Raw genomic sequence first — 26,100 nt, forward strand, 5'->3', positions numbered from 1 at the left:
TTATTACGGAATTTACATACATGTCGGGGGCATGATTAGTTGCATACATGTATTTAACGTGCTACTTATGTATCTAAACCCACTAAATTAATGTTTAACATCAAAAAAATTATACATATCTTTTCTTTTAGTTTCTGAACTAAATGAAAAGGGAGAACTTCATTTCTTCTGGCCCTTTCCATGAGCAGAAAGTCCATTATCAGGTCAGACTGTTCTTCTCAGCATGTCTCGGAACAGGACGAGGAATACGCCACTAGGACATTATGTAAACTCAACTTTCACCTTAAATCAGGTAATGCTGTACTTCAGCTGGAAGAAGCCACTGATATGAGAGGAAAGAAAAAAGGGAGACATACTATACACTACCAGTCAAAAGTTTGGCACACTTGACTGAATTTATGTTTCTCATGATCTGCAAAACCTTTTGATCAAGGCTTATGCATAAGTAGATGCTTGAAACTAGTTTTGTAGACAAATATTTATATATATATATATATATATATATATATATATATATATATATATATCATATATATATATATATATACATCACACACACAGTACTGTGCAAAAGTCTTAGGCACATAAGATGCTTCACAAAAACATTTGTCTTAAGATGGTTATTTGTATCTTCAGCTTTAGTGCGTCAATAGGAAATACACATTTTAGAATCCTAAACATTCCTTTTGCAAATAGAATAGAATAGAAGAAGAGGATGCCCTGCAATAGATGGCATGGCCCCCACTAAACATCAAGTCTGGTATCACATGAATCAATTGAGACAGCCTAAATTAATAGAAGAACTGCGGCAAATTCTCCAAGAAGCTTAGAACATCCTATCTGCCAACAACCAAAAAAAAAAAAAAAAAACGGTTTCCAAGACAACTGGTGCTGTTTTGAAGCCAAAGGTCGTCACACCAAGTATTGATTTAAGCTTTTTTTTTTTATGTTAACTGAACATTGTATGACATTAATTGATAACTGACAACTATATATGGCATTATTTTTTTAAGACATCCTCACTATGCAACATTTTTCACAAGTGCCCAAAACTTGTGCACAATACTGTATTTATTAAAAAGTAATTAAGTAATTAGTGAAGGAAAAGCAGCCAACAAGTGCCCTGCATACACAGGAACTCATTCAATACAGTTTAAAACACACTGCAGGTGATTCCTTCACGAAGTTGGTGTAGAGAATGCAGAGCTGTAATCTATGCAAATTGTGGCTACTTTAAACAAGCTAAAATATAATATTTTTTGTCATTGCATACTTCCCATCCTACCATTTGTATTATTTCATAGCTTTAATTGATTCTTAAAATGTAGAAAATAGTATTAAAGAATTAGTGGGGAAACTCCTAGGGAAAAGAAAGAGAAACAAAGGAAATACATTTTATAAATTTCATGGTGTGCATAACAACAAAAAAAAATCAGTCATTCAGAATTTTCATTGTCTGCATTTCTACTTCTTAATGATTCAGAAACTCAATTCCACACATGCAGGAAACATTAGTGACTGATTTTTTGTTTGTTCATTGCCAAACCTGACAAGCATTTAAGACTGCATGCAAAGCAGTTAATACAAGACGAAAGTGACAGATGAAAGACTAAGGTCTCATAGAAAAAGTGCACCCCAGTTAAAAGTGAGGAAACAGAAAGACTGCAGAATAAAGAGGAAAAGACAGACACAGAGATGAAAGGAAAGGAAGTCAAGAGTTGAGGAGGGAAAACGAAGAAAGAGATTCACAGATTAATCGAATCATGTGAAATGACAAATTAATCATTCAAAAAGGTCCACTTTACTTTCCATGATGAGGTTAAGAGAGAATCTGACTGATGTTTACAGATGACATGGATTTAAAAGGGGGATGACAGCAGGAAATCTGGCTCATAGTGCAGAGATCCAGTTAATAAAATCTCCAGATACCAATCCATCATGCACTATGCCTTCTCTCGTTTCAAACCACTGTACACACTGACAGATGAGACCAGGAACAAACTGATCATTTTAAACATCTGCTGGAACAGTGTGACTCTGTGTGTGTGTGTGGCATTTAAAGCAAGAAGACATTAAAGCCAACATAAAATTAAAATTGACCCCAATTACTTTCTTGCATGTTCCTGGTTTTATTGTGAAAGAATAATATGTGCACATTATTCCAAATACATAATGTTTGTCTTTGTAATCTTTAATCAATCTGAAACTACTTTCCTTTTCTGCTAACGTCAATTATACTGTGCATGCTATTGGATAATGTTAAAAGGATTGTTAAGGGTTCAATATAAGTTAAGCTAAATAAACAGCATTTGAGGTACAATGTTAATTAAAAAAAAAAAAAAAAAAAAAAAATTTACTCATTCCACATAAATAAAAAATACAAATAAAAATTGGGTTAAAGTTGTGTAAACATGTGTGATTTTATACATGATCTTACTGTGATAGAATCGCTTATCTGTGTTTTTAGATGCAATTATGACTTTGTTGTCATGATGACATTAAACCCTGTTATCAGGCAAACACTGTTTTTTCACTTACTGTATATCTTGTACCTATACTTTTGAAACAATGCATATTTTAACGTTTGTGGACTGGCCCCATTTACTTCCATTGTAAGCGCCTTACTGTAACCACAATCACAGTCAAAATAATTTTTGTTGTATTCAACATTATGCCATAAATACTGTTGATTGAGCTTAACCTGTATTGAACCTGAAACATTACTTTAACATAGGGCCGTTTCTAGGCACACTCAAAAAAAGGATTTTTGCTGCTTGTTCAATTTACTGAATTAAAATAAACTAAAGCAACACAATTCTAGAACATTTTGTCACAACTTGATTTCACTGCATCCTATCCATTAACATGTTTACTTAATCCATTTGAGTTGGGACTACATGAATACCATTTGTGGTGTTAATGTATTCATGAAATTGGGCAGGGGATTTCCATTTCCCAGCATGCTTTGAATGAGACTCGATAGGGAGAGTAAATGTTAAAATTAAGTGCTGTTTTATGTGTTTTTCTGCAAGATGAATATAAAGGGGGTTTGTTAGTGTTTGTTTTGTTATGTTGAGATTTAGAAGAGTTTCTGTTATGTTGGAGTTTAAGGGATTACGATTACGGTGAAGAGTGGAGCTTGAGCTATGGATGAGGACAATGAAACAATCGGAGTGGCAATTACGAGATCGCTCTGGCAGACAGGAGCGCGATTGATGCGGTCACCATGCCAATTGACAATATGCTTACACACCCCACCCACGTCACCAATGTTTGCAATTCGCCAGAACCCAAACAACAGCAATCTCAACAACAGCAATCTAGCCTAGGGCGCCAAAATGGTAAGAAACGGCACAGCTTAGACCAATAGGTGAATAGCTACTTCGGCACCATTTAGCGAAATCTCTTTCAGGTCTGGCTGGGTATGTAATGCCCACTTTTCATGATCCAAACAATTCGCAATGTATAAAATCAAGTTCAACCCTAAATTTTTTTCTTGTTAAATATCCTGTTTTAAGCTTAAATATGGGTTGTGAATGACAATCCATGTTGATTTTAAAATAAGAGCGCATGACAGCAAAGAGGAGCAATACAGTAATACAGAGATGCAAGAGAGAGAATTCAGTTCAAAGAATATTCTTTAAGGTCCAAAATTCACAAAGAACTCATGAAAAATATTTAACGCAACTAGAACAGAGAATGTAAATCAATGTGTTTTCCCTTGTTCTCCACAACACTGAAAATTTGAACTTTGTGTAACCTCTAAAAGGATTTGGTTGGAAGTCTTTGTTGAACTGGCTCCAGGTTCCATGTAGCAGCAAGGTTTTAATGTAATGATACCAATTATCTTTTTGCTGCATTTATGATTATGAACAATTATTGCTGAGCCACAGTGAATCCCAGTGTACTTCCACAAATTTGACATCAGACAGATGAGCACATTATGCCTATTTGGTGTTCAGAAACTTAACCCAGTCACAGTGAGGCAATACAAGGAGAAATCTGGATAGATACTATTACTCTTAAACAGCAGAAAAACTAATGATAAGAGTAATCTCTCAAACTTTGTGCTGTTCCTGGTTGTGTGTAGCCCCTGCTGCTCTGCCTACACTTCTGCAGAATCTCAATGTTAGAAACGATGGCTTAAGGTTTTTTTCTAAGGATCAGAGAGATGGTGGAAAATAGACTATTTTTGGTGCAAAAACTTCACTAAAATTATAAGTGGACCATAGGGAAACATGAAAATCAATAACATCTGCAGTATAAGGCTTGGAATGATTTTTACCAGTAGTCCTCTGGTTTCACTCTTTTCAGTGTTTTGACAGCTCACTGGACAATTTCCGCTCCTACAGAATCCAATTCTGTTCAATTGTAGTAGTGCTTCACATTTTCTGGGCATCTGTTAGCTCTATGCAGTTTGCGATTTGAGTGTCAAAAAAAATGGACTCAGGCAATTTCATATTTCTTTTTCTTCTTTTTACTTCCTGACAATTACAGGTTACATTTTAGCGATAATGAAACAAATCAAAGATCAAATGATGCACATTTGGTATTTTATAGGCTTATTCTCATGCTTCCGAATAACGGGAGCTGTTTTAATCACACAAATAAACCTAATAACCCTAACACTATTCTTCATCAACAGTACATAAAACACATACTACAAACTTTTGTTCCATCAACATACACAATTACAGCTCATTATGATCAAAACCAGTTCTTTCACTATAGTTCTTTTTTTTATTTCTAAACTTTTAAACAAACAGTAATAGTAGTAGAATCAGGATGCACCGATCGATCGGCCACCGATCTAAATCATTCGATCTTCATCTTAAGTCTGTGATCGTGTCTAGAATCAGGGCCGATCTTTTTTGCAGCACACAGGGAATCACACATACACCGCTACTCTAATGAATGTGCGTTTTCTCAGCCCTTGATGCATGACAGAGTGGCCTCTGGAGGGTGGATTGTTGGAAATTCTAAGCAATCACAAATGTAAACTTTCAGACATGCTGTTACTCAGATGAATATGCCGTTATGTTTTTAAAAATGTGTAAAAATTACACATGAATATTAAGTTGCCCATTTTCTAGAGTCATTATGGTAGTTATTCTGACTCGCTGCACAGTGAGCAGGAAGAGGATAAAGAGGCTGTTAATGGGTATAAAAATGAATTAAACATTAAACATGCAAATACAAATCTGAGTACACGATGTAACGTGAGTCGTGACAATCAGACATTGTGTTGAGCGATAGAGACTGATTGAGCGATCATGAGCGCTTTTATCTTTACTCTCTTTAACATGAGCGCTCTCGGTGTCAAACATGCGGCTCTCCATGTGCTCTCAATATCTCATCAGTCACTCATCTCAGCGCTATTCTGTGAGGATCCCAATTTAAATCAATGTAACTGTTTAACCTTCAATAACGTCACCGCATCTTCACACATTTGCTTAATAATTAGTGATTTGTTGTGTAACAACAAGATGCCAAAGACAGTAAACAAATGACAGATATTAATGGTTTCTCACTGGAGCAGTTTTAGAGCTTGTAATGGATATATTTTTCTTATTTTTGAAAGTATCTCTGCTGTGTGTGATGCTCTCATGGTTTTTACTGCGTATGTCACAATGACCTATTGATATTGGCAACAGAAGTATTAACAACTGTTTTCAATACAAATAAATATTAGCAATTCACTATTAATGTAATTTTGGTAACACTAAATAAAAAGGTTTCATTTCTTTAACATGCATTAGGTATCATGAACAAACAATGAACAATATATATTTGACAGCATTTATTAATCATAATGTTAGTTAATAAAAATACAATTGTTCATTGTTAGTGCATGTTAATTCATAGTGCATTAATGTGCATTAACTAATACAACTTTTGATTTAAAAAAAATGTATATGTTGTAACTAACACTACGTTCATTAGTTCATGTTAACTACAGTAATGTTGTAAAATAATGTTAATAAATGGAACCTTTTTTTAAAGTGTTACTGTACTTTTGCTGTGTGGGGCATAAACATAACTGCACAATATAACTTAATCTGTATCAGTATCAGCCAATCTTAGTGTTAAAAAAAAATAATTGGGTTCCACAAAATACACAAAGTCACAGGTTTAGAACAACATGAGGGCAGGAAATTATGAAAGAACATTAATTTATGGATGAACTATCACTTTAAGGACGCTTGTCAGATTTGGATGAATCTGTCAATTAGAAGAGAAGTTTGGAAACCAGTTTCTAGTAATTATTATGGTGAAAAACGTGAACAATGTCCCACAGGCCCAATTATATGTAATGCTGAATAAAACTAAACAAGATCATGCTTTATTAACACCTACTGTCACTCTTTCAAAAGTCCTGTTGCTTTTTAAAGTCCTGTATGGATACTTAGATCAGTGTAGTTACAGTATTTTCAGTGTCGAAAGAATTTAGATCATTAGTTCTGTACACCAAGTGTAAACTGCAACTTATTTCTGTATTTGGAAGGGCGTTGGGCTTATTTAAGTTAAGAGCTCTGTTGTCCATCAGAAAAACACGCCGCATCTGTCAAAAGCAGAAATGCTGTGCAGGCGCATACATGCTGTCAGCTCATGATTCAGAAGTCAAGCATGCAATCCGCAAAGCATAAGACATTTACTTTTAATGCAGATGTTTACATGGGTTTAGGAACTGATATATTGCAACACTGATATAAAAATGTATACTATAAATGTATATATATATATATATATATATATATATAAAGAGCCCACAGTTACAGAATCACAATGACACAGACAAGCCCATGATATCATAATCGGCAAAACTAACCGCGCTGCAATTTTAATCTTGAAATATCCACTTGTCTTGGTGTAAAATGAAGGCACTGCATGACAAAACTACTTTTTCATGGTGTGGAGCGAAGAAAGTGTTTGTTTGGTGCGCTTACTGCTGCAGTGGTGGACTTCACGCTGTCCTCCACAGCATCCATGCACAACTCACCATGCGCCCGACAGAGAACGAGACCCACATTATAGCGACCACAAGGAGGTTACCCCATGTGACTCTACCCTCCCTAGCAACCGGGCCAATTTGGTTGCTTAGGAGTCCTGGCTGGAGTCACTCAGCACGCCCTGGATTCGAACTCACGACTCCAGGGGTGTTAGTCAGCGTCAATACTCGCTGAGCTACCCAGGCCCCCCCCACCTCTGCTTATTAATCTTACAGGCAATATGGTCTCCACTTGCCTTGTTATAAAACTGGGCCGCCAGTCAAGGTTGGTGGTGCAAAACCCACTGCTGTACATTAAAATAAACTTGAAAAAGATTGCTTACTGTACTACTAGGCTCAAATTAACTAAGAGGTGCACTGTTTAGTAGAGCTAACACTGCAGTCTGTCTGTCTGTGCATGACTGCATGTGTACAGTATGATCAAAAGATAAGATTAGTCTAACCAAAGTGTCTATGTATTGCATGCTGCAAAAGGAAATGTAAACCATTTGAAGAAAAAAACATTACTCTTTGTAAAAACCCATCGTTTATGGCTTCAGTTTATCGTACTGATACCACTGAAACATACTAACATGAGACTGTTATTGGGGGGACTAGATTCTCGAGAATGTGGTACAAGAGCTTTATCCGTAACAATGTTTATTCCAATAACAATGTGGAAGCAAAACATAAAACACAATCTTCATGGACAGCCCTTTGTTTGTAATGAGAAGTGATCACAGGAAGCGATCTAAAACAGCTTGCTCATGGACATTGTCAAAAACAGATAAAATAATACAAATCATTTAAAACAGCTATTTTTTCCCATAAAAGTCTGCCCTTGGTCCCATAATGAAATAGTCTGACTATAGATATTTAAAAGCATCTGCTGCTTCTTGTGAACTACATTTGTCTCTTTAACATTTCACATATACTCAAGTGAAGCCCAAACTACACACCAGCCGGTTCACTGAGCAGAAGACATATATAAATATTCCTTCACTGGAGTTTAATTGCATGCTAGTATGAGGATGGTACAAAGCATCTCACCTGTACTTATTTCAGTGCGCTGCGCGTAAAGCTCGCGCTCAAACAGAGCATTAAGTGAAGACTGGCAGTGCCAACCATGCCTGCACAACTCTTCACCAGTGTATAGTATTAATGTGATTTGAGCTTACAAACAGATAACATGTTTTAAACGTTTAAAAATGTTCCTGTTACGCACACGTGGACCTCTGGCACAAATAGAGGAACCTTATGGTCGCGTATTAAATCAGTGAAAGTCAGTTAATTTTAGAGCTGTGATTTCACCACCACTCACCTCCGTCTCCAACTGAACCAGCTCCATTTTGGGCCATGGTTCTGGCAGCTGAGCAAGTGGCATGTTCCGCGCTCCTTCGGTCTCTCCAAACTACACAAATGTGGATGGGAATTTCTTCCGAACCCGTGAATTCCGAGCTCGTGCTGACCCTTCGGATCCGACTTCACCACCCGATCTGCACGCGCATAACCGTACCGTAGAAAAATAAAAACTGATATTCCCGTTTAAATGACGTGGATGGGTTCCCTTTCTCTCCGGTGTGGAAGATGAGAATTGCAGCCCGTTCCTAGAAATAAACAAATCTCTTTTCACTCACTCACACACACACACATATATATATATTCAGGTGGACTCGGGGTTTAGAGGAACACGCTTAATAGTGCATCTGCTGTTGTGGCGATGAAAGAATCTCCTTTGAGGGAATTAAAAACGGATATTGTTGTAATGCAGCGGAAAGAGGATTTCTCACTTACTATCGGTGTGCACGCATACGCACGGACGCGAATCCGCTGCTATCAGTGCGTTCCGCTCTGAACCGAATCCACATCGTATACAGCTGCTGAGCTCGAGCCTGTCATTGGTTTGAAGACATTCCTCGGTCAGCCCCTTTCCACAACTGCCCTTCCACTGACGCCCCTCTCTGGACACTTACTGTTATTGCAAGCTCTCAACAGCTAGGGCACAGCCAGTGAGACGAATTAAAGGAATATTCCGGGTTCAGTACAAGTTAAGCTCAATGGACAGCATTTGTGGCATAATAATGATTGATTAAATGTTTGTTTTTTTAATTGTTGACTTGCTCCTCCTTTTCTTTAAAAAAAAAAAGTAAAAATCTGGGTTACAGTGAGGCACTTACAATGGAAGTGAATGGGGCCAATCCGTAAACGTTAAAATATTAACAATTTCACAAATAGAGCCACAAGATGCAAACAATTTGCGTGTTAACAGGATTTTAGTGTGATAAAATCGCTTACTAACCTTTTCTGTGTAAAGTTATATCCAATTTTACAACTTTGTTGCCATGACGATGTAATGTCAACAAACTAAAACCCTAAATTGACTGTATAAATAATACATGAGTTTTAATAGAAGAATTAATGTAAGTTCTTTTATAAAATTATAAGCGTCACATTTCTGCCTTTAAACCCTCTAAAAATTGGCCCCATTCACTTTTATTGTAAGTGCCTCACTGTAACCTTAATTTTTGCTCAAAATCATTTTTTTGTGGTAATCAACATTATGCCACGAATGCTGTTGATTATGCTTAACTTGTATTGAACCCAGAACATTAACTATTTTAAGATTTTACAACGAGGCTTTACCTGTTAAGATTAGTAAATGCACGAGGTATCTAACAATGAACAATATTGTTTAATATATTTTTTTTAAATTTCAGTTTATAATGTACAGTTAATATTGTTCATGTTCATAATGCATTAACTAATGTTAATACCGTACAACTTTGAATACCAATATGTATTAGTATATGTTGAAATTAACATTAAGCAATATTAATACTTATTGTTCATTGTTAGTTCATGTTAACTAATGTAGTTAACTAATGTTAATGCATACAACCTTATTGTAAATTGCTAGCACTTTTTTTAAGTTGTAATACTGTATCTGCCCTCTGGAATTGATTTTTAGGGGCACCTTTACTTTCATGAGGGCATTTCTTCTTCTTTCTACTAAACTCATAGCTTGACAGACCTAGATTATTATGATAATCTATTACATTTTTGTAACAAAAAGTAAAAAAAAAAAAAAAAAAAAAAAAAAAAAAATGAATACACCACGGTGGCATGTTTTGCCTTCACATTTTAAATATGCGGGGCATTTTGTTTACTTTAGGTACCAAATTTACCTCTAAGGCCCTGTTTAATTTCTGAGCCTGGGCGCAACACATCTTGTAGTGTTGCAATTGCAACTGACCATAAATGACAAAAGAGAAAGAATGCAAATCATTCCAGTGGACATCAAGTGTTCTTTACCAGTAAAATGTGCTTTAGTGTCCTGAAAATAATGTCAAAATGCAAAAAATCTTAATGACCCTACATGTAGGCTTCATTCTTTATGGCAAATAAAATGTCTTTTTTTTTTTCTTCATATTGATTTGAGGTTAAATATGACCAGGAAATGTCCTTGACAGGTTATGTGAGAATATTAGTATATAGGTACTTGCAACCAAGCATTGGCGAGTGATGGCATAAATATCACCTTTTCCATTATGCCAAGACTGCTGTGCAGTCATGTCGACTGAAATTTTCTTGCAGGCATGCCCATTTTGTGCGAAGGCTGCGATGTGCCAATACCTCTTAACTTCTTCATTCTCTCAAAGGGAGCAGAGAAGAGCAACTGTTGCTTCTGGCTGAGAGTGTCACCACTGGAAACCAGAGACCATCTCCCAGCGTGCTGGTAAATCTGTTGCCAGATATTGCACGGAGAGTAAAACAGGGCATGAATGGTCGTCTTTATGATATGGCAGTGGGTGGATATGGAGTGTGCATGATAGAGGACTGTTTCATAGAGTTTATGATGGTGCAAAGCTTTTCTGTGAAAATGTTTTTAATGGCACTCAAATCCACTAATAAATCAGGCAGGAGCATGTTAGACTAAATTGTGTTAAGCTTGACATTTTTGAGCGGTGTCAAGAGCAAGACCCTTAATGGAACACAAAGGCATGAAAAATCCTTAGAAGTGGCAACTTTGAGATAGTTTACCCAAAAAATGTATAATCGTTTACTCACCCTCATGTTGTTCCAAATGTGTTTTGTGTTCCACAGAAGAAAAGCATAGTTTGGAACAACATGAGGGCGAGTAGACAGAATTTTCATTTTGGGTGAACTATCCATTTAAATTGTAACGAAAGACCACTGCAAACACCTTGCTGAATGCTTAATGTATCATAAATGTAACCCAGTACATTATTTATGAATCTTTTCCCCCAACATAAATCATAGACATTAAAAACACTCCAGTTGCCCTCTGGTGAGTTTGCATTCTGCAGGGGGTTGCAGTGGTCTACAAACAGTTATTATTTTCACAGATATCAGACACACTCTTCATTCTCAAATGCCCTTGCTGACTTTTATTGTCTTACTCTTTAATGTTGTTGCTGACTTGGGCTATTACACTGACGACCTGGCAATCTGCCTGCTAGCCTGCCCCTGCAATTGGTGTGCTGTATGTTTCTTTGGGTGAAAAGAGTTCACAATATCAAATCTTTGAATATTCAGCCAATCTGACCTTGAACAGAATTAAATGGAGAGGTTTTGTTTTAGTTTTTTTTTTTTTTTAAGAATGAATGCAATGCATCCTGAGCATCACTGAAATGCTGGATATACACAGCTAGTGGGGGCTGAATAAAACAAACGGTTTAGATTTTATAGAACAATTATATACAATTTTACATTAGCCTACATATGTAAAACATCTATTTTTGCCATATACCACCGTAAGAAGCATGCAAAATTATTGCGGCCCGCATGATGATATCATCATCAGAAATATATTTATCAGCAGCCTATCAAATCTGTATGAATTGTGAGGTGCTCATTTTCATGAGGATTTACGCTAATTTTCTACACTGCTAAATCACATTAGAGAGGGAATTCGACTGCAAGAGGATGTTACAATTAAATAAAAACAAATAATATCATGTGCATGAGCGTGTGTGGCAAAGACGCCGGGGCAGTAGTGTTAAGATTAAACTGCACATGGATAAGGCAAATAAATAGTAAAAACAAAGTAACAAAACAAAGAGCAAAAACAAAGGCAGGCAAGGGATCAGTACACAGATAGGCAGTCCAGAAAGGCAAACAAAGTAACTCCGATGGGCAGAGGGGTAATCCAATAAACAGGCAGTAAATACAAAACACTCACAAGAAGGCTGGGGAATTCGGGGAACAGGCAGGAGTCAAACACAGGGTAATCAATGATAGTAATAACGCTCAGAATTGTAGAATAGGCAAACAAGGCTTCGCATTGAATGCGTGGAAACTGGGAACTTAATTAGACAGGGATAAATGTGATACAGGTGGAAGAGTAATCAGTCTGACTGGAGGATTATGGGAAATGTAGTTTGTGAAATGTTAAAACTCAGGTGATGGCGACCTTCTGGTGGCGTTCGTGGGAGATGGCAGGTGCTGCGGGTGTAACAGCATGGCTGATGTTATGAGAGTGGTGGTCAGTCTGCACGCACATTCATACACAGTTGCCTGCATGTGCACACTCATGCGCGGTCTGTCAATCAAATATTGAACATCATCCCTTTCTCAACACATGCAAATTTGTCCAATCTCTTGAATAGCTCGTCAGATGATATGTACTCGTCATGACAACAGTATTTACAGGAAAAAACAGTTTTTCCTGCAGTGACGGCATTAAGACACCTTCACGCAAATGCTTTTTAGTGATCTACTTCGGCGGAAAATGCTAAGGGGGGGTGAACAAATCTTTATGACTTGTCACTGAAGGACTTTTGGTGCTAATTATGGATATATCGCTCTCGTTAATGAACACATCTCTGGTGTAGATTCATGTAACTGTTACACCACTTATGTTTAAAATAATTACTAAAAGGGATAGTTCACCCAAAAATAAAAATTCTCTCATTATTTACTCACCCTCATGCCATCCCAGAAGTGTATGGCTTTCTTTCTTCTGCAGACCACAAATAAAGCTTTTTTAGAAGAAAATCTCAGCTAAGTTGGTCCAAACAATGCAAGTGAATAGTGGCTAGAACTTTGAAGCTTCAAAAACAACATAAAGGCAGCAATAAATAATCCATAAGACTCCAGTGGTTAAATCTATGTCTTTAGAAGTAATATGATAGGTGTGGGTGAGAAACAGAACAATATTTAAGTCTTTTTTTTAATTATTTTTTTACTATAAATCTCCACATGTGGCCACTTTTTAGTTTCACTTTCACATCTGAAAGTGAAAGTGGAGATTTATGGTAAAAAAAAGCCAATGACTTAATTATTGATGTTTCTCAACCACAGAGCTGAGATATTTTTTCTTTTAAATAGTCATGATTTGTCTTCAGCAGAAGAAAGAAAGTTATACACATATGGGATGGCATGAAGGTGAATAAATGATGAGAATTTTCATTTTTAGGTGAACTATCCCATTAACTAACATTCCAACATTCTTACTATAAAAACGTTTACTTATAATTTATATATATACTGTATATATAATCATAAAACTTAAGTTCAGCCCTCAAGGGTACAGGGATCCAGCTTTGCAGCCCCTGACCTTACTGAAGTTAAGTAGCCCTAGTCTAGATTTATGTAGGGTTTGTGTGTTCATGAAATCTTATGGCAGTTTGCCTGCTTTCCTCTGACCCCTATGACCTGTTGACATTGTTTATATGTCATTCCTGCCACAGTGCTCAGATTGATGTGCACTGATTGTTCCCAGGGAATACACAAACTGATAAAACGATTGCATGAATGCACTTTAAGTCACTTTGGATAAAAGCGTCTGCCAAATGCGTTAATGTACAAAATGTAAATTGATGTGTTCAGATGTGAAGACTATTGTATAAGTGAAATTGATGTTGATGTTACGAGTCAAGAACAATCCAGTCTGGTTGGCTGATGGTTCATTCCCTTCTTAAATAATCACATTTAGTGCTCAGAAATTAATTAACTAATCAATTAATAAGCTAAAGCCACTCTGAAATGCAGCTCAGATGGTAGACACACAGTAACATTCTGTTTTAATGCTGATACATCTGTCCTACAGTATAATTCAGGTGCACAACAAGGATAGTCTTGTAAAGGAGTGAGATATGAATTACCTTTTAATTAAACATTAAGTAACAGATTTGTGACTTGTCTTCCATGGTTAAGCAAAGACCTTAACAATGTTTGGTGCAGTGATTTTACACTCCATGGCTGTTGTTATGTAGCATTTCTATGACCTAAAAATGCCTGCCTTGGAATAACCTACATTTCCTCGTTGGGTAATTGTGTGTGTACTTGCTGCTGTGATCTGATTTCCAGCCAAAGAGCTGCATTACTTCGCCCCAGATGACCTCAGGGAGTCCCTGTATGAATTGCACTCAAAGATCATCGGAAAATTACTCTCGTTCGTGTTACATTGAGACACACCACAGTTATACAGCCTCCGCCTTATACACACAGAAATTTACAATACCCTCATGTTATTATTTCCTGAAGAACTAGAACAATATACTTCCCTCCCAAACTCCTCCATAACACATACATACATTATTCACCAGGATGTCCGCCTGCATCCCACCCACACCACATCACACACATGCTCACATGTGAATTGTTGGACAATCAGTAGGTGTGTGTGGGTGTGAAACAAGGCATGCGGCAGAATGCAGGAGCCATAGAGCTGCTGTGGGCAGAATCATTACTGGACGGTAGGAAAATCTTAATGGCAGTTCTGAGTGGCATAATGCCAGTCCTGTAGTTCCTTGAACAAAGTAGTGCATACTTGCACTACTTACACTACTTCATTTGAATGAAATTCAGTATGTGGTGTCTACACATGGCACATTATGTACATTTTCTGTATACTTTGTACAAATTATATCAAATTACATTACATTTGCGTTATGCAGACGGAGCTCACTAGCTTGGGTTCTATTTTTCACCATGTAAATTTACATCACTTATAAGCTCCATCTCCCATCAGACATCTTTGCATCAGTTGAAATGCGTTTACCATTTCCTGTGGTACTACTCATGCGTGAGCCGCCTCAGAGACCAAGTTAATGATTAGCGTAATTTGAAGGTTGCATTTTCCCTATAAGATTACCTTTTTACTTGTCTGATGGTTAGGTTTAGGGTTGAGGTTTGGGTTAGGGTGTAGGGTTGAATAAAATATGCATTCATGTTGACTGTATTACATCATTTACAACTAAAAACAACTTGCTTTACAAATCACTTTTGGTGCCTCGGTGGACATTTCACATGGAAACTGGAGCTCACACGTGCCCATACGTTCAACAACACTTCCAGCTTCGGCTTCTATTATCCACCTGCAGAGCCTGGAGTTTCCAAGTAGGTATAGCTGCAGCCCAGGGATCTCCAAATGGGGGCGGAATCTCCAAAAGAGGGCGGGGTAACTCCAGAAAGGAGTGGGGTCAGTTCTAAATGGGGGCGACTCTTCCACACACAGTTAGGGTTAGGGAAAGGGTTAGGTTAGGGTCTCTGTATGTCTTTGCTGGTGTTTTGGAGTTCCCTCCCCTTTTTGGAGCTCGGCCTGCAGCTATATCCTTCTTGGAGTTTCAGCAAGTAGGTATAGCTGCAGGCTGGAGACCTGCAAATGGGGGTGTGATCTCCAAAAGAGGGCGGAGTTACTCAAGAAGGGGGCGTGGTTACTCCAAAAGGGGGTTGTGCCAACTCCAAAAGGGGGCATCACTTTCACTCATGGTTAAGGTTAGGGAAAGGGTTAGATAAGAGGCTCCCTATCTTTAATGGCGGTTTGGAGACCCCGCCCATTTTTGGAGCTCGGCCTGCAGCTATATCCTTCTTGGAGTTTCAGCAAGTAGGTATAGCTGCAGGTGGAGACCTCCAAATGGGGGCAGAATCTCCAAAACAGGGCGGGGTTAGTCCATAAGGGGCGTGGTTACTTCAAAAGGGAGTTGAGTCAACTCCAAAAGGGGGCATCACTTCCACTCACTGTTAAGGTTAGGGAATGGGTTAGGTAAGGGGCACACTATATCTTTAATGGCTTTATATCTCAGTTTCAGGGCAGAAGTTAAATATTTAATCCACCACACATTGATGTTTAAAAGCCGTCTCCGGATGAGTTGTACCTACAAAAATAGCCTAAATTTAAGAGGCGAGACTCGTGATATGGCTCATATGAGTCTCATGGAAGACCCTTAATTATTTTTATATTATATTTTTCCATCTAATCGAACAATGCAAGTAAATGTTGGTTAGGTTAATATAGCAGGCTACATAAAAACTGTACAGTAAGAAAAAAACATTCAATAATAATTAGGATGCAATATATTTCTTTAAACACAAAATAATATGCAGTCACAACAAAAATTACAATGTATAAATGTTTATATTAGTAAAACACTGTGTCACGAATATAAATTGGTACTTGCAAACAATTTGAGATGAGCATACTTTCATGCAGATTCATTCATATATTCATTTAAACACACTGTCTGTACAAAAACATGCACATTGCTGCTGCTGGGGTAATGAAAGTTTGTTCTGAAGCATTATATCTATTTAAAAGAAAGAAATACTTAGAACTCATGAATATTGGTAAACTTGTTATAGTAACTCCAACTTCAAGTCAATAGCACTGAAATACTACCAACACATCAGATTCAACACACGAGGGGACCGGGCTTTGGACCATTACTACTCTCCCTTCTGGGATGCTACAAATCCATCCCCCGCCCACCATTTGGCAAATCGGACCACTCTTCCCTTCTGCTTCTGCCCGCTTACAGGCAGAAACTGAAACAGGAAGCACTCGTCTTCAGAACGATCCAGTGCTGGTCAGACCAATCAGATTCTATGTTACAATACTGTTTTGATCACGCAGACTGGGAGATGTTCCGGTCCGCCTCTGATGATGACATCGAGATCTACGCTGATACCGTAACATGTTTCATCAGGAAGTGCATAGATAATGTAGTGCCGACCAAAACAATACGGATCTGCCCTAAACAGAAACCATGAATTAATAGCGATGTTCGTACGGCACTTAATGCACGAACATCCGCTTTTAATTCTGGGAACGCGGAGGAGCATAAACAAGCCAGTTATGCCCACCGCAAAACTATCAGAGCAGCCAAATGCCAGTACAGGGACAAGATTGAAGGACAGTTCAACACCACTGACTCTAGAATCATGTGGCAGGGAATTAATATCATCACAAACTTCAAAAGGAATAAAAACACCGCTGCCTCTCTCCCGGATAAGCTTAATCCTTTTTATGCTCATTTAGAGGGAAATAACACCGCCCTCGTGGAGAGAGCTCTCGCGGCCGAAGCTACAGAGGTTAGTTCACTCTCCGTCTCTGTAGTGGATGTAACCCGATCCTTCTGACGAGTGAATATCCGTAAAGCCATGGGTCCAGATGGCATTCTGGGCCGTGTCATCAGAGCGTGCGTGAACCAACTTTTTACTGACATTTTCAACCTTTCCCTCTCCTTGTCTGTGGTCCCCACATGCTTTAAAACATCCACCATTGTGCCTGTACCAAAGCAATCCAAAATCACTTGCTTAAATGACTGGCGTCCTGTTGCTCTGACCCCCATCATCAGCAAATGCTTTGAGAGGCTAATCAGAGATTACATCTGCTCTGTGCTGCCTGCCTCACTGAACTCACTGCAGTTTGCATACCGCAACAACAGCTCCACTGATGATGCCATTGCATCTACACTACACACTGCTCTTTCCCACCTGGAAAAAAGGAACTCATATGTGAGAATGCTGTTTGTAGACCACAGCTCAGCATTCAACACCATAGTGCCTTCCAAGCTTGATGTGAAACTCCGGGCTCTGGGCTTAAACAGCTCGCTGTGCAGCTGGATCCTGGACTTCCTGTCGAGCAGACGCCAGGTGGTTAGAATGGGCAGCAACATCTCCTCATCACTGACCCTCAACACTGGAGCCCCTCAGGGCTGTGTTCTCAGCCCACTCCTGTATTCCCTGTATACACATGACTGTGTGGCAACAGATAGCTCCAATGCCATCATTAAGTTTGCTGATGATATGACGGTGGTAGGTCTGATCACTGACAATGATGAAACAGCCTACAGAGAGGAGGTGCACACTCTGACACACTGGTGTCAGGAGCACAACCTCTCCCTCAACGTCAGTAAGACCAAGGAACTTGTGGTGGACATCAGGATAAAAGACAGAGAACATAGCCCCATCACCATCAATGGAGCACCAGTGGAGAGAGTCAGCAGCTTCAAGTTCCTCGGTGTCCACATCACTGAGGAACTCACATGGTCCCCCGACTGCAAGCGGCAAATCTCGCCAATCTGTAAGGCAAGCCTCAGTCGAAGTCGAACTCACTTACCCTGTCCTCTTTTGGAGTTTCCTCCCCCATTTGGAAATCTTCTGGCTGCAGCCTACTTGCCTACTTGCCTTGAAACTGAGGGCAGTGGCTTAAATTTCTGTAAGCACAGATCAATTTCAGCTGAAATTTCAACCTACTGTTGCCAAATTCACTGTGAGATCAGTCTGGTATGACAGTGTTTATGTTCAGAAAGGAATACAAGCATACTGCTCACTGCATATTGCACATTATCACTGCGTCCTAAAACAGAAAAATGCTGCCTTCGGAGGCTGTATATGGAGGTAGGATGAAAATAAGGTGCTTTTTAAACTGTTCTAAGACCAGTTTCCATAAAAGATCCATTCATTCAAAAAACACTGTCGGTTAAGCCATTAACTGTTTAGACAGCAAGGCAGCAAGTCAGCTGCCTACGTTTTCGGATGAAGCCCATAGATCATCTTTTTGCACACTATTTAAAAAAATGTAGTGTGCAGTATGGATATGCATGTACTCTTTTCAAAAGTAATATGCTACATTGTTGTCACATGACCTTACTATGTTGCATTAATTCGTTTTACATTTACCATTAATTGAGAGTGGAATCCAGTTGTCATCAACCAATTTGCATTTTTAATCTAATTCTGTGTAAAATAAAAATACATCTTAACTATTGGCAATCCAATCAAATAATGAGTCATGACTCATGAAGGAGATGTTAATAATGCCAGTTGATATTGCTTCCAGTTCATTTGTCCACTGAAAATTTCACTGAAAAGGTCAAGTTAAATTTGAATGTGGGAATTTAGTATACAATGCATTGTGTTCGAGTTGTATACAGCACATTTTGGTAAAAGCTGTCATTTGCCATAATTCATGCAAACAGAAACTTTGTGTTACGAACCCAAGGACTCCTCCTGCTCACCACCAGAGGTCTCCCTCACCCGAGTTCTGAGGGCACCACGAACTACGCTTCCCAGCATGGCAATCTGGACTGATTACTCTCACACCTGTTCCCTATTTCATAGACTATTTAAGCGCTGTTCAAACAATAGTGAGTGTGAAGTCTTGTTTTTGCTTCTGCTAACATTTCTGAGCATTTACCTCTGTTTATACTGCCTGTCTGTGTTTGACTTCTGCCTGTTACTCACCGTTTGATACTCTGCTGCCTACCTTGTTTACCTATCGTTTACCTGGACTCTTACTGTGATTGTTTGCTGCCTGCCCTGACCTTTGCCTGTTTATGACTATGTCTCTCATCTGTCTACGCTGTTCCATTACTTGTGATTTACCCTGCCTGTCTGTTTGAGTTGCACATTTACTATTAAACTGCATATGGATCTTAACTTCTGTTCTCCGGAGTCTGTTACACTTTGCATGCTGTGCACAGTTTACATACTGCATACTACAGTATTGTCTTTCAAATACAGTATGCCATTCCGAATGTGTTTAAGCTAAAGAGGCCTTGGCTGGGAGACAAAAAGGAAGTCTCCAAATATCCTCTAACATCTCAGAGCCATCTGCATGAAACATATTTTGTATGCAAAACAAACAAGACAGCTTCCTTTAAATCTTATGCAAAACCATAACTGACAAAGTGCTGTGCAGTACATTTGAATACATTAATGTAGATTAAAATGAAAAGCACAGTTTCTCTTAGAGAGACAGAGGGCAAGGGAGGGAAGTGGTTGAGAGAGTCCTTGATTTTATGTGAATATGCATTAAGTGGAAGTTTCTGTGTCATCACTCTGTCTTTCTGCCAGGTGTAAATTCATTTCCATTTGAGTTGCATAATTAGTCTTTTCTTAGCAGCCACCTTGAGAAAAATAACCAGCAAACACTAATGATGAAAAAACAGATTGGATCAGAGCCCTGTTAGAAGTCATTTAAATGAAAGCAAACATCATAAAAGCAAGAACTGTTTTCTCAAGATGAGCAGAGCAACATGCCAAAGAGGAAGTTGTTCTGAGAAGCGCAAGGATGGAAATGGAAGCATAGCGGTAATTCTATCAGGAAGACTCATTGTAGTCTGTTACCTCATTCTCCCATTCATAATTTCAATTAACCTATCATATCACACCTCTCGCTTTATAGATTGGTGAACAGCCTAACATACTGCTGCCTCAGTGTGTCAGCTTGGCAACCTCCTCTACCCCTCCACCACATGCTGTGTCCCTGTCCTTCTGCTGGGTGTAGGCTCCTCGCACCTGCCATCTTCCCCAGCAGGTTTTCATGGTTCGCTTAAGACTCTCATTAGACTGTCAGATGGGGGTGTACGCCAAATAATTCTATTATTCAGTCAATGATATCAATTATAATAAATGTTTGTTCCGAGTCTTTCTGGTAGAAATTGAGTTGACTCTTTAATGATACATACAGTCCATGCAAAAGAAGAGAGGAATTGAAGATAGAAAATATAACCTCACTTTGAGCCAAAAGATTCCCTCAAAAAAGCCAGAAAGCCTAAACAGATCTACATCTAACTCCAGAAATAGTCATGCAGTTGTGTTTTAGGCAAAGCAATCCAGAATCCTGGAAGGAATTAAATTTATCTGAATAGACGTGAGCTGGTGAAACAGTGATTCTCTTTTCTATCATTTACCATTGTCAACATGTAGAACCTGATGTGTTCAGGCATGCAAAAGACTGAATGGTATTTGGCTATTTCTTTCACCCATCTAGCGCTTGAGAGGGAGGATGATAGCCTCAGGGATTGAATCTCTGTCAGATTTACACTGCACTTAAATAGAGATCTGAGAACCAATACACTGTGACCTTAAACTAGTCCACTTGAAACTAGGCCACGGGTCAATGTAATTGAATGTGGTACTAATAAATGTTAAATAAAAAAATTGTAGGCTATTAGTCAAATTATTTCAATGGAATAATAATAATAATAATAATAATAATAATAAAAACAATTATATTCACCCATTTCCATATATGTTTGCATTAATTCTGTGTATATTTCACCCCTACTGTATTTCAAATGTGACAGTGAAAGGCAAGTTTAAATCTTTCAGTGACAATGTGTTGCTCATATTTAGTAGGCCTAGTCCAGTTGAGAACATTGGGTTTTGAATTATATTCCAGGTCAGGTCATCCCTGTACACACAATGCCACCATAACTCAGTGAAACTATTATCAAACAGTTCAAGAGCTTCAAGGATACATTTCACATGGCCACTCAAAGCTCATTTGCCATCTTTGCGCTACAATAGAATGCAAATCAAATCATGCACTTGTTTTGCTTTTGAAGCAGCGGCCCTTTTATGTTTAAATTATTCCATATCCATATGTTCTGAATCATGGTCCCTATATAGCCTTATTTTACATGTATATATAACTACAAAGTGATGCACTCCTGTTTACAACATGCTGGCTTTGAATGTGAGGCATAATTTGTATAGTCCATTTAAACCAAGTCTGCATGGTGCTTTTCTGACATGCCTTATCAAGTTTGAACAATAAATAATGTCAATGACTTTAATAAAGAATTCTGCATTCACACACACACACACACAAGACACACAGATCCCAAACCACTCATTTCTCACACAAACATTAGCGGGCACTACAATGTTTACGGGAAAGTTGCCTCGCTTTGGGGGTGTCCAGGTGAAGTTGAATTGTTGAATTCACCTGTTTGCCTCTTGGGACAGACCATGGGTCAATTAGACATTAACTAACTTGCTATAAACAATTTAAAGTAATTTCACAATTTCTTAAAGGAATATCTTTAATACAATACAAGTTCAATCGACAGCGTTTGTTGCATAATGTTGATTACCACAAAAATTAATTTAGACTCGTTTCTCCTTTTCTTCAAAAAAAGAAAAAATCAATCAATCAATCACATTTATTTCTATAGCACATTTAAAAACAACACATGTTGACCAAAGTGCTTTACAAAAAGGAGACATAAATAAATCGTGCACATTCAGAGAACATAGATACTAAAACCAACACAAATAAATGTAGTTACACACACTAGATACAGTCAAAAGCAAGAGAGTAGAGATGAGTCTTCAAATGAGATTTAAAAACATCAACTGTGGTACAGGATCTGATATGGAGAGGCAAACTATTCCAATGGCACAGAGCCGCAACAGAGAAGGCACAATGTCCTTTCGATTTTAAACGAGACTTAGGAATGATTAAAAGAAGATTCTGTGATGACCTTAGAGGTCTAGAAGTAGTATATTGCTGAAGGAGTTCTGCAATGTAAGGAGGTGCCAAGCCATTAAGACCCTTAAAAACAAATAATATAATCTTATACTGAATTCTGCATTAACTGGGAGCTAGTGGAGAGAAGCCAACACAGGTGATATACTAGCATGCTTCCTAGTTCCAGTCAGAAGCCTAACAGCAGCATTTTGAACTAACTGCAGATGTGACAATGAGGCATAAGAAATACCATATTATAATGAGTTACAGTAATCCAGTCTGGAAGAAATAAAAGCATGTATAACAACCTCCAGATCCTTAAAAGTCAGAAAAGGTTTCATTTTCGCTGTGGCCCTTAGTTGGAAGAAGCCACATCTTACCACAGACTGTATATGTTTATCAAACTTTAAATCGGAATCGAAAGTCACGCCAAGATTTCTTGCTTGGTTGTGTAAATTAGAGGTAAGGGGGCCTAGATGATTAATTATAGGTTTAGTTGTGTAAGGGGGGCCAAACACTACCACTTCGGTAAAAATCGAGAGAAAAAATCGAGGTTACTTACAATGGAAGTGAATGGGGCCAAATTTTGGAAAGTTTAAACAGAGAAATGTGAAGCTTATCATTTTATAAAAGCCCTTACATTAATTCTTCTGTTAAAACTCAGGTGTTATTTCAGCAGTAAAGTTGTTTAAATTGTTGTTTTTATGGCTATTTTAGTGTTTACGATGTTGGATATAACTTTACACAGAAAAGGTTAGCAAGTGATTTTATCACACTAAAATCATGTTAACACGTATTGTTTCTGTCTTGCGGTTATACTTTTAAAACAGTGAGTATTTTAATGTTTACTATTGCCACCCATTCACTTCCATTGTAAGTGCCTCACTGTAACAGTTTTTTAATAGAGACAAATCTAAATTAATTTTGTGGTAATCCACAATGTGCCACAAATGATGTATATTGAGCTTAACTTGTATTGAACCCGGAATATTCCTTCAAACGAAAGTTGGACGTCTTTTACCCACGTTAAGGGGCTGTTCACACCGAACGTATCATCGGTGTTTTGACGGCATTTTTATTTTATTTTTATACCCGAGACAGCGTCGAAAAAACACACCTTAACTGTCACCAAGTTCGTTTAGACCAGCCATTAACACTTCCCAAAAAGAACTACACAAAACAAATTTGTGAGGTAACTTTAAATGTGCCTTTAAACGATTTTATTCTATTAAAAAACATGTTATTTAATTTGACAAAATTAACCTGGCAAATTAGCTTACACCAACGAAAGTCATTTTTAGTAGCCTATAGAGATAGTGGAAATCGTTGAGGTAACAAGTTCCCACTTTTTTCAGTGTAAACGGTTATCAAAACACTTTGCGCATGCTGAGGGTGCGTCAGGCAACCCAAGGAAACTGATTTGATATTGGTTAAATAAAACAGTCTTCATGAAACGGTTTCGTCAACCCCTCCCTGCAAACCGAGAAAGGCGCGGAATCACGGCCTGACAGCAGCTCCTCACTCCATTGGCTGACGACGCAGCCTTTACCTGTAGTAAGGTGTGCCAGCCAGCAGGATGGACTTTTCTTTCCTTTGATCAACTTCAGGAAACTTCAGGGATTTGAATCCATCAATGTTCCCAAGATCATGGAGCCCGTGACGTCTTGGAGCCCCGAGAGAGTTAGCGAGTGGCTCAAAGGTAACAGCGCGTGTTTGTGTTTGTGCTGTTGTTAGCGACCGACAGGTAACTTTCTATAGTAGGCAGGGAGATATGACCGAATAAAACAGGAACAACACAAATCCATGTGGAAGGGAAGGTTTTAGTGGAATGAGGAAGCGCGTTTAGGTTTGTTGTTGTTGATGTGCGCTTGTTCGTAACTAACTCTCAGTTGGTGGATACATGAGCGAAAATACTTTACAAACAGACGTTGTGTAGATACACTGTGCGTCTTCTCGTTTCCTTGTATAGAAACTGTTGAAATCTGCTGCTGTCATACTCTGTGCGAGTCCAGACTGGCCCACATTGCTCATGCTCGTGTTTTGCTAAATTCTGATCACCATCTTTGGCTTCACTTTACAATTCTTCTCTCTCCCCCTTAAAATATTATTTGACCACACTTTACATTAGAGTTCATGTTACGGTGTATTTACCTTGTATTTACATTAGTACGACTGTAATACTTATGAACCACATTTTGTGGACTTGCTTGTAAATACTCGTTGTTGTTGTTGTTGTTGTTGTTGTTTGTTTGTTGTCGTCGTCGTCGTCGTCATAGTAATAAACTAGTAATGTAATGTTATAATAAAGTCAACTGTATGTAACTGTATTAGTGTAATGTAAAGTTACAATTTATTCACTCATCTGCCACACCCGTCAACAGCCTAGGCAACATAACTGTGTTTTTACTTTGTATTTCTATTATCTTATGAGCTTAAATGTGGCTTGATACTGTGAAGTGGGCCTTTGACATTTTAGTGTGGAAGAGCTCCAACCCTAAAAGTGTTTTTTGTTCTTTAACTATATCTCATAACTTCAACTAACTAGTTTTCAACTAATTTCACACTATAGATTTGTCATCCACTGATTCACTGATGGTTTCTCGCACGGTTGCTCAGGGAAACCCACACATCTTGCATAATATAAAATCTCCTTGCTTTTTTCTTAAAGGAATATTCCGGGTTCAGTACAAGTTAAGCTCAATCGACAGCATTTGTGACATAATATTGATTACCACAAAAATGAATTATGACTCGTCCCTCCTTTTCTTTAAAGAAACACAAAACACGATGACGGCACCAATCAACAGATCATTTTTTATGATCATTAACAGGTCATTTTGAGTCGAAAATTAACTGTAGACTGCACAAAACAAGAAGTTACCAAACGTAACAACAAAATCAACAATAAAAATGGTGTAAATAAACTTGCAAACATTGAAACCACGCAAGCTTATTTATTATAAAAGCCTAGTGCATGCTGGGAACACCATCTTCGAAAAGTTACGTATAAGTTACTTATTTTATTTACCTGTGATATTTACTCAAATTAGCGAATAAATATTGAAAAAAAAATCTACTTTAGGAGTGATACATAATGACACATTTTAAAGATAACAAACAATCATGAATAATATTTACTTAAAAGCTAGAGCATTCATTTTTACGTTTGAATTGAGTACAAAAGTAGAATTTACTTAATATTTTCAAGTTCACGTTTGAACATATTCAGCGTAGAAAGTACTTAATCTTTTCTGCTATATTTACCACAAAATACTTTTGTTTTTCAGTGTAGTTCAGAACTCACTATTTATAATAATACAGCCAGATTGTCTAATTTGTTATAGCTGTCCAAATGTTTTTACTGCCTGCTATTGGCTTACATTTTATATAAATTTTTACAACTTAATAGTAAAAAATAATCCTATTATGAGTTTGTAGGACACCGGAATCATGATACTGTGTAATGCAGTGCATGTGCTATAAATCTGGAAAATAGTTTCAGATCGTTATGAGACTCAGATCTTTTGGCACTGGGTGACGTTGCGTAAATATCAAGGACAAAGGAATTTCCTTCAGGGCCCAAAATACTTGGGTTCCACCAGCT

The 26,100-nt window shown here is 37.9% G+C and overlaps 2 protein-coding genes across 4 annotated transcripts in view; one reads left to right on the top strand and one right to left on the bottom strand.

The window, feature by feature from the left end:
- The window catches only part of LOC127455099 (ribosomal protein S6 kinase 2 alpha-like), a 110,039-nt gene extending 101,424 nt beyond the window's left edge, over window positions 1-8,615 (bottom strand). Inside the window, exon 1 of one of the 2 annotated variants that reach the window (XM_051722688.1) lies at window positions 8,310-8,615. In XM_051722688.1, the coding sequence (XP_051578648.1) occupies window positions 8,310-8,372 (63 nt within the window). In that variant the 5' untranslated portion in view covers window positions 8,373-8,615. The remainder of the gene's footprint in view (window positions 1-8,309) is intronic. The other variant, XM_051722689.1, reaches the window with a different exon arrangement.
- A 15,354-nt stretch (window positions 8,616-23,969) lies between these two features.
- LOC127455098 (CNK3/IPCEF1 fusion protein-like) overlaps window positions 23,970-26,100 on the top strand; it is a 51,152-nt gene continuing 49,021 nt past the window's right edge. For both annotated transcript variants that reach the window (XM_051722683.1, XM_051722684.1), the window contains exon 1: window positions 23,970-24,195. In XM_051722683.1, the coding sequence (XP_051578643.1) occupies window positions 24,144-24,195 (52 nt within the window). In that variant the 5' untranslated portion in view covers window positions 23,970-24,143. The remainder of the gene's footprint in view (window positions 24,196-26,100) is intronic.

The sequence above is a fragment of the Myxocyprinus asiaticus genome, chromosome 17 (genome assembly GCF_019703515.2).
Source record: "Myxocyprinus asiaticus isolate MX2 ecotype Aquarium Trade chromosome 17, UBuf_Myxa_2, whole genome shotgun sequence".
NCBI classification, from domain to species: domain Eukaryota; kingdom Metazoa; phylum Chordata; class Actinopteri; order Cypriniformes; family Catostomidae; genus Myxocyprinus; species Myxocyprinus asiaticus.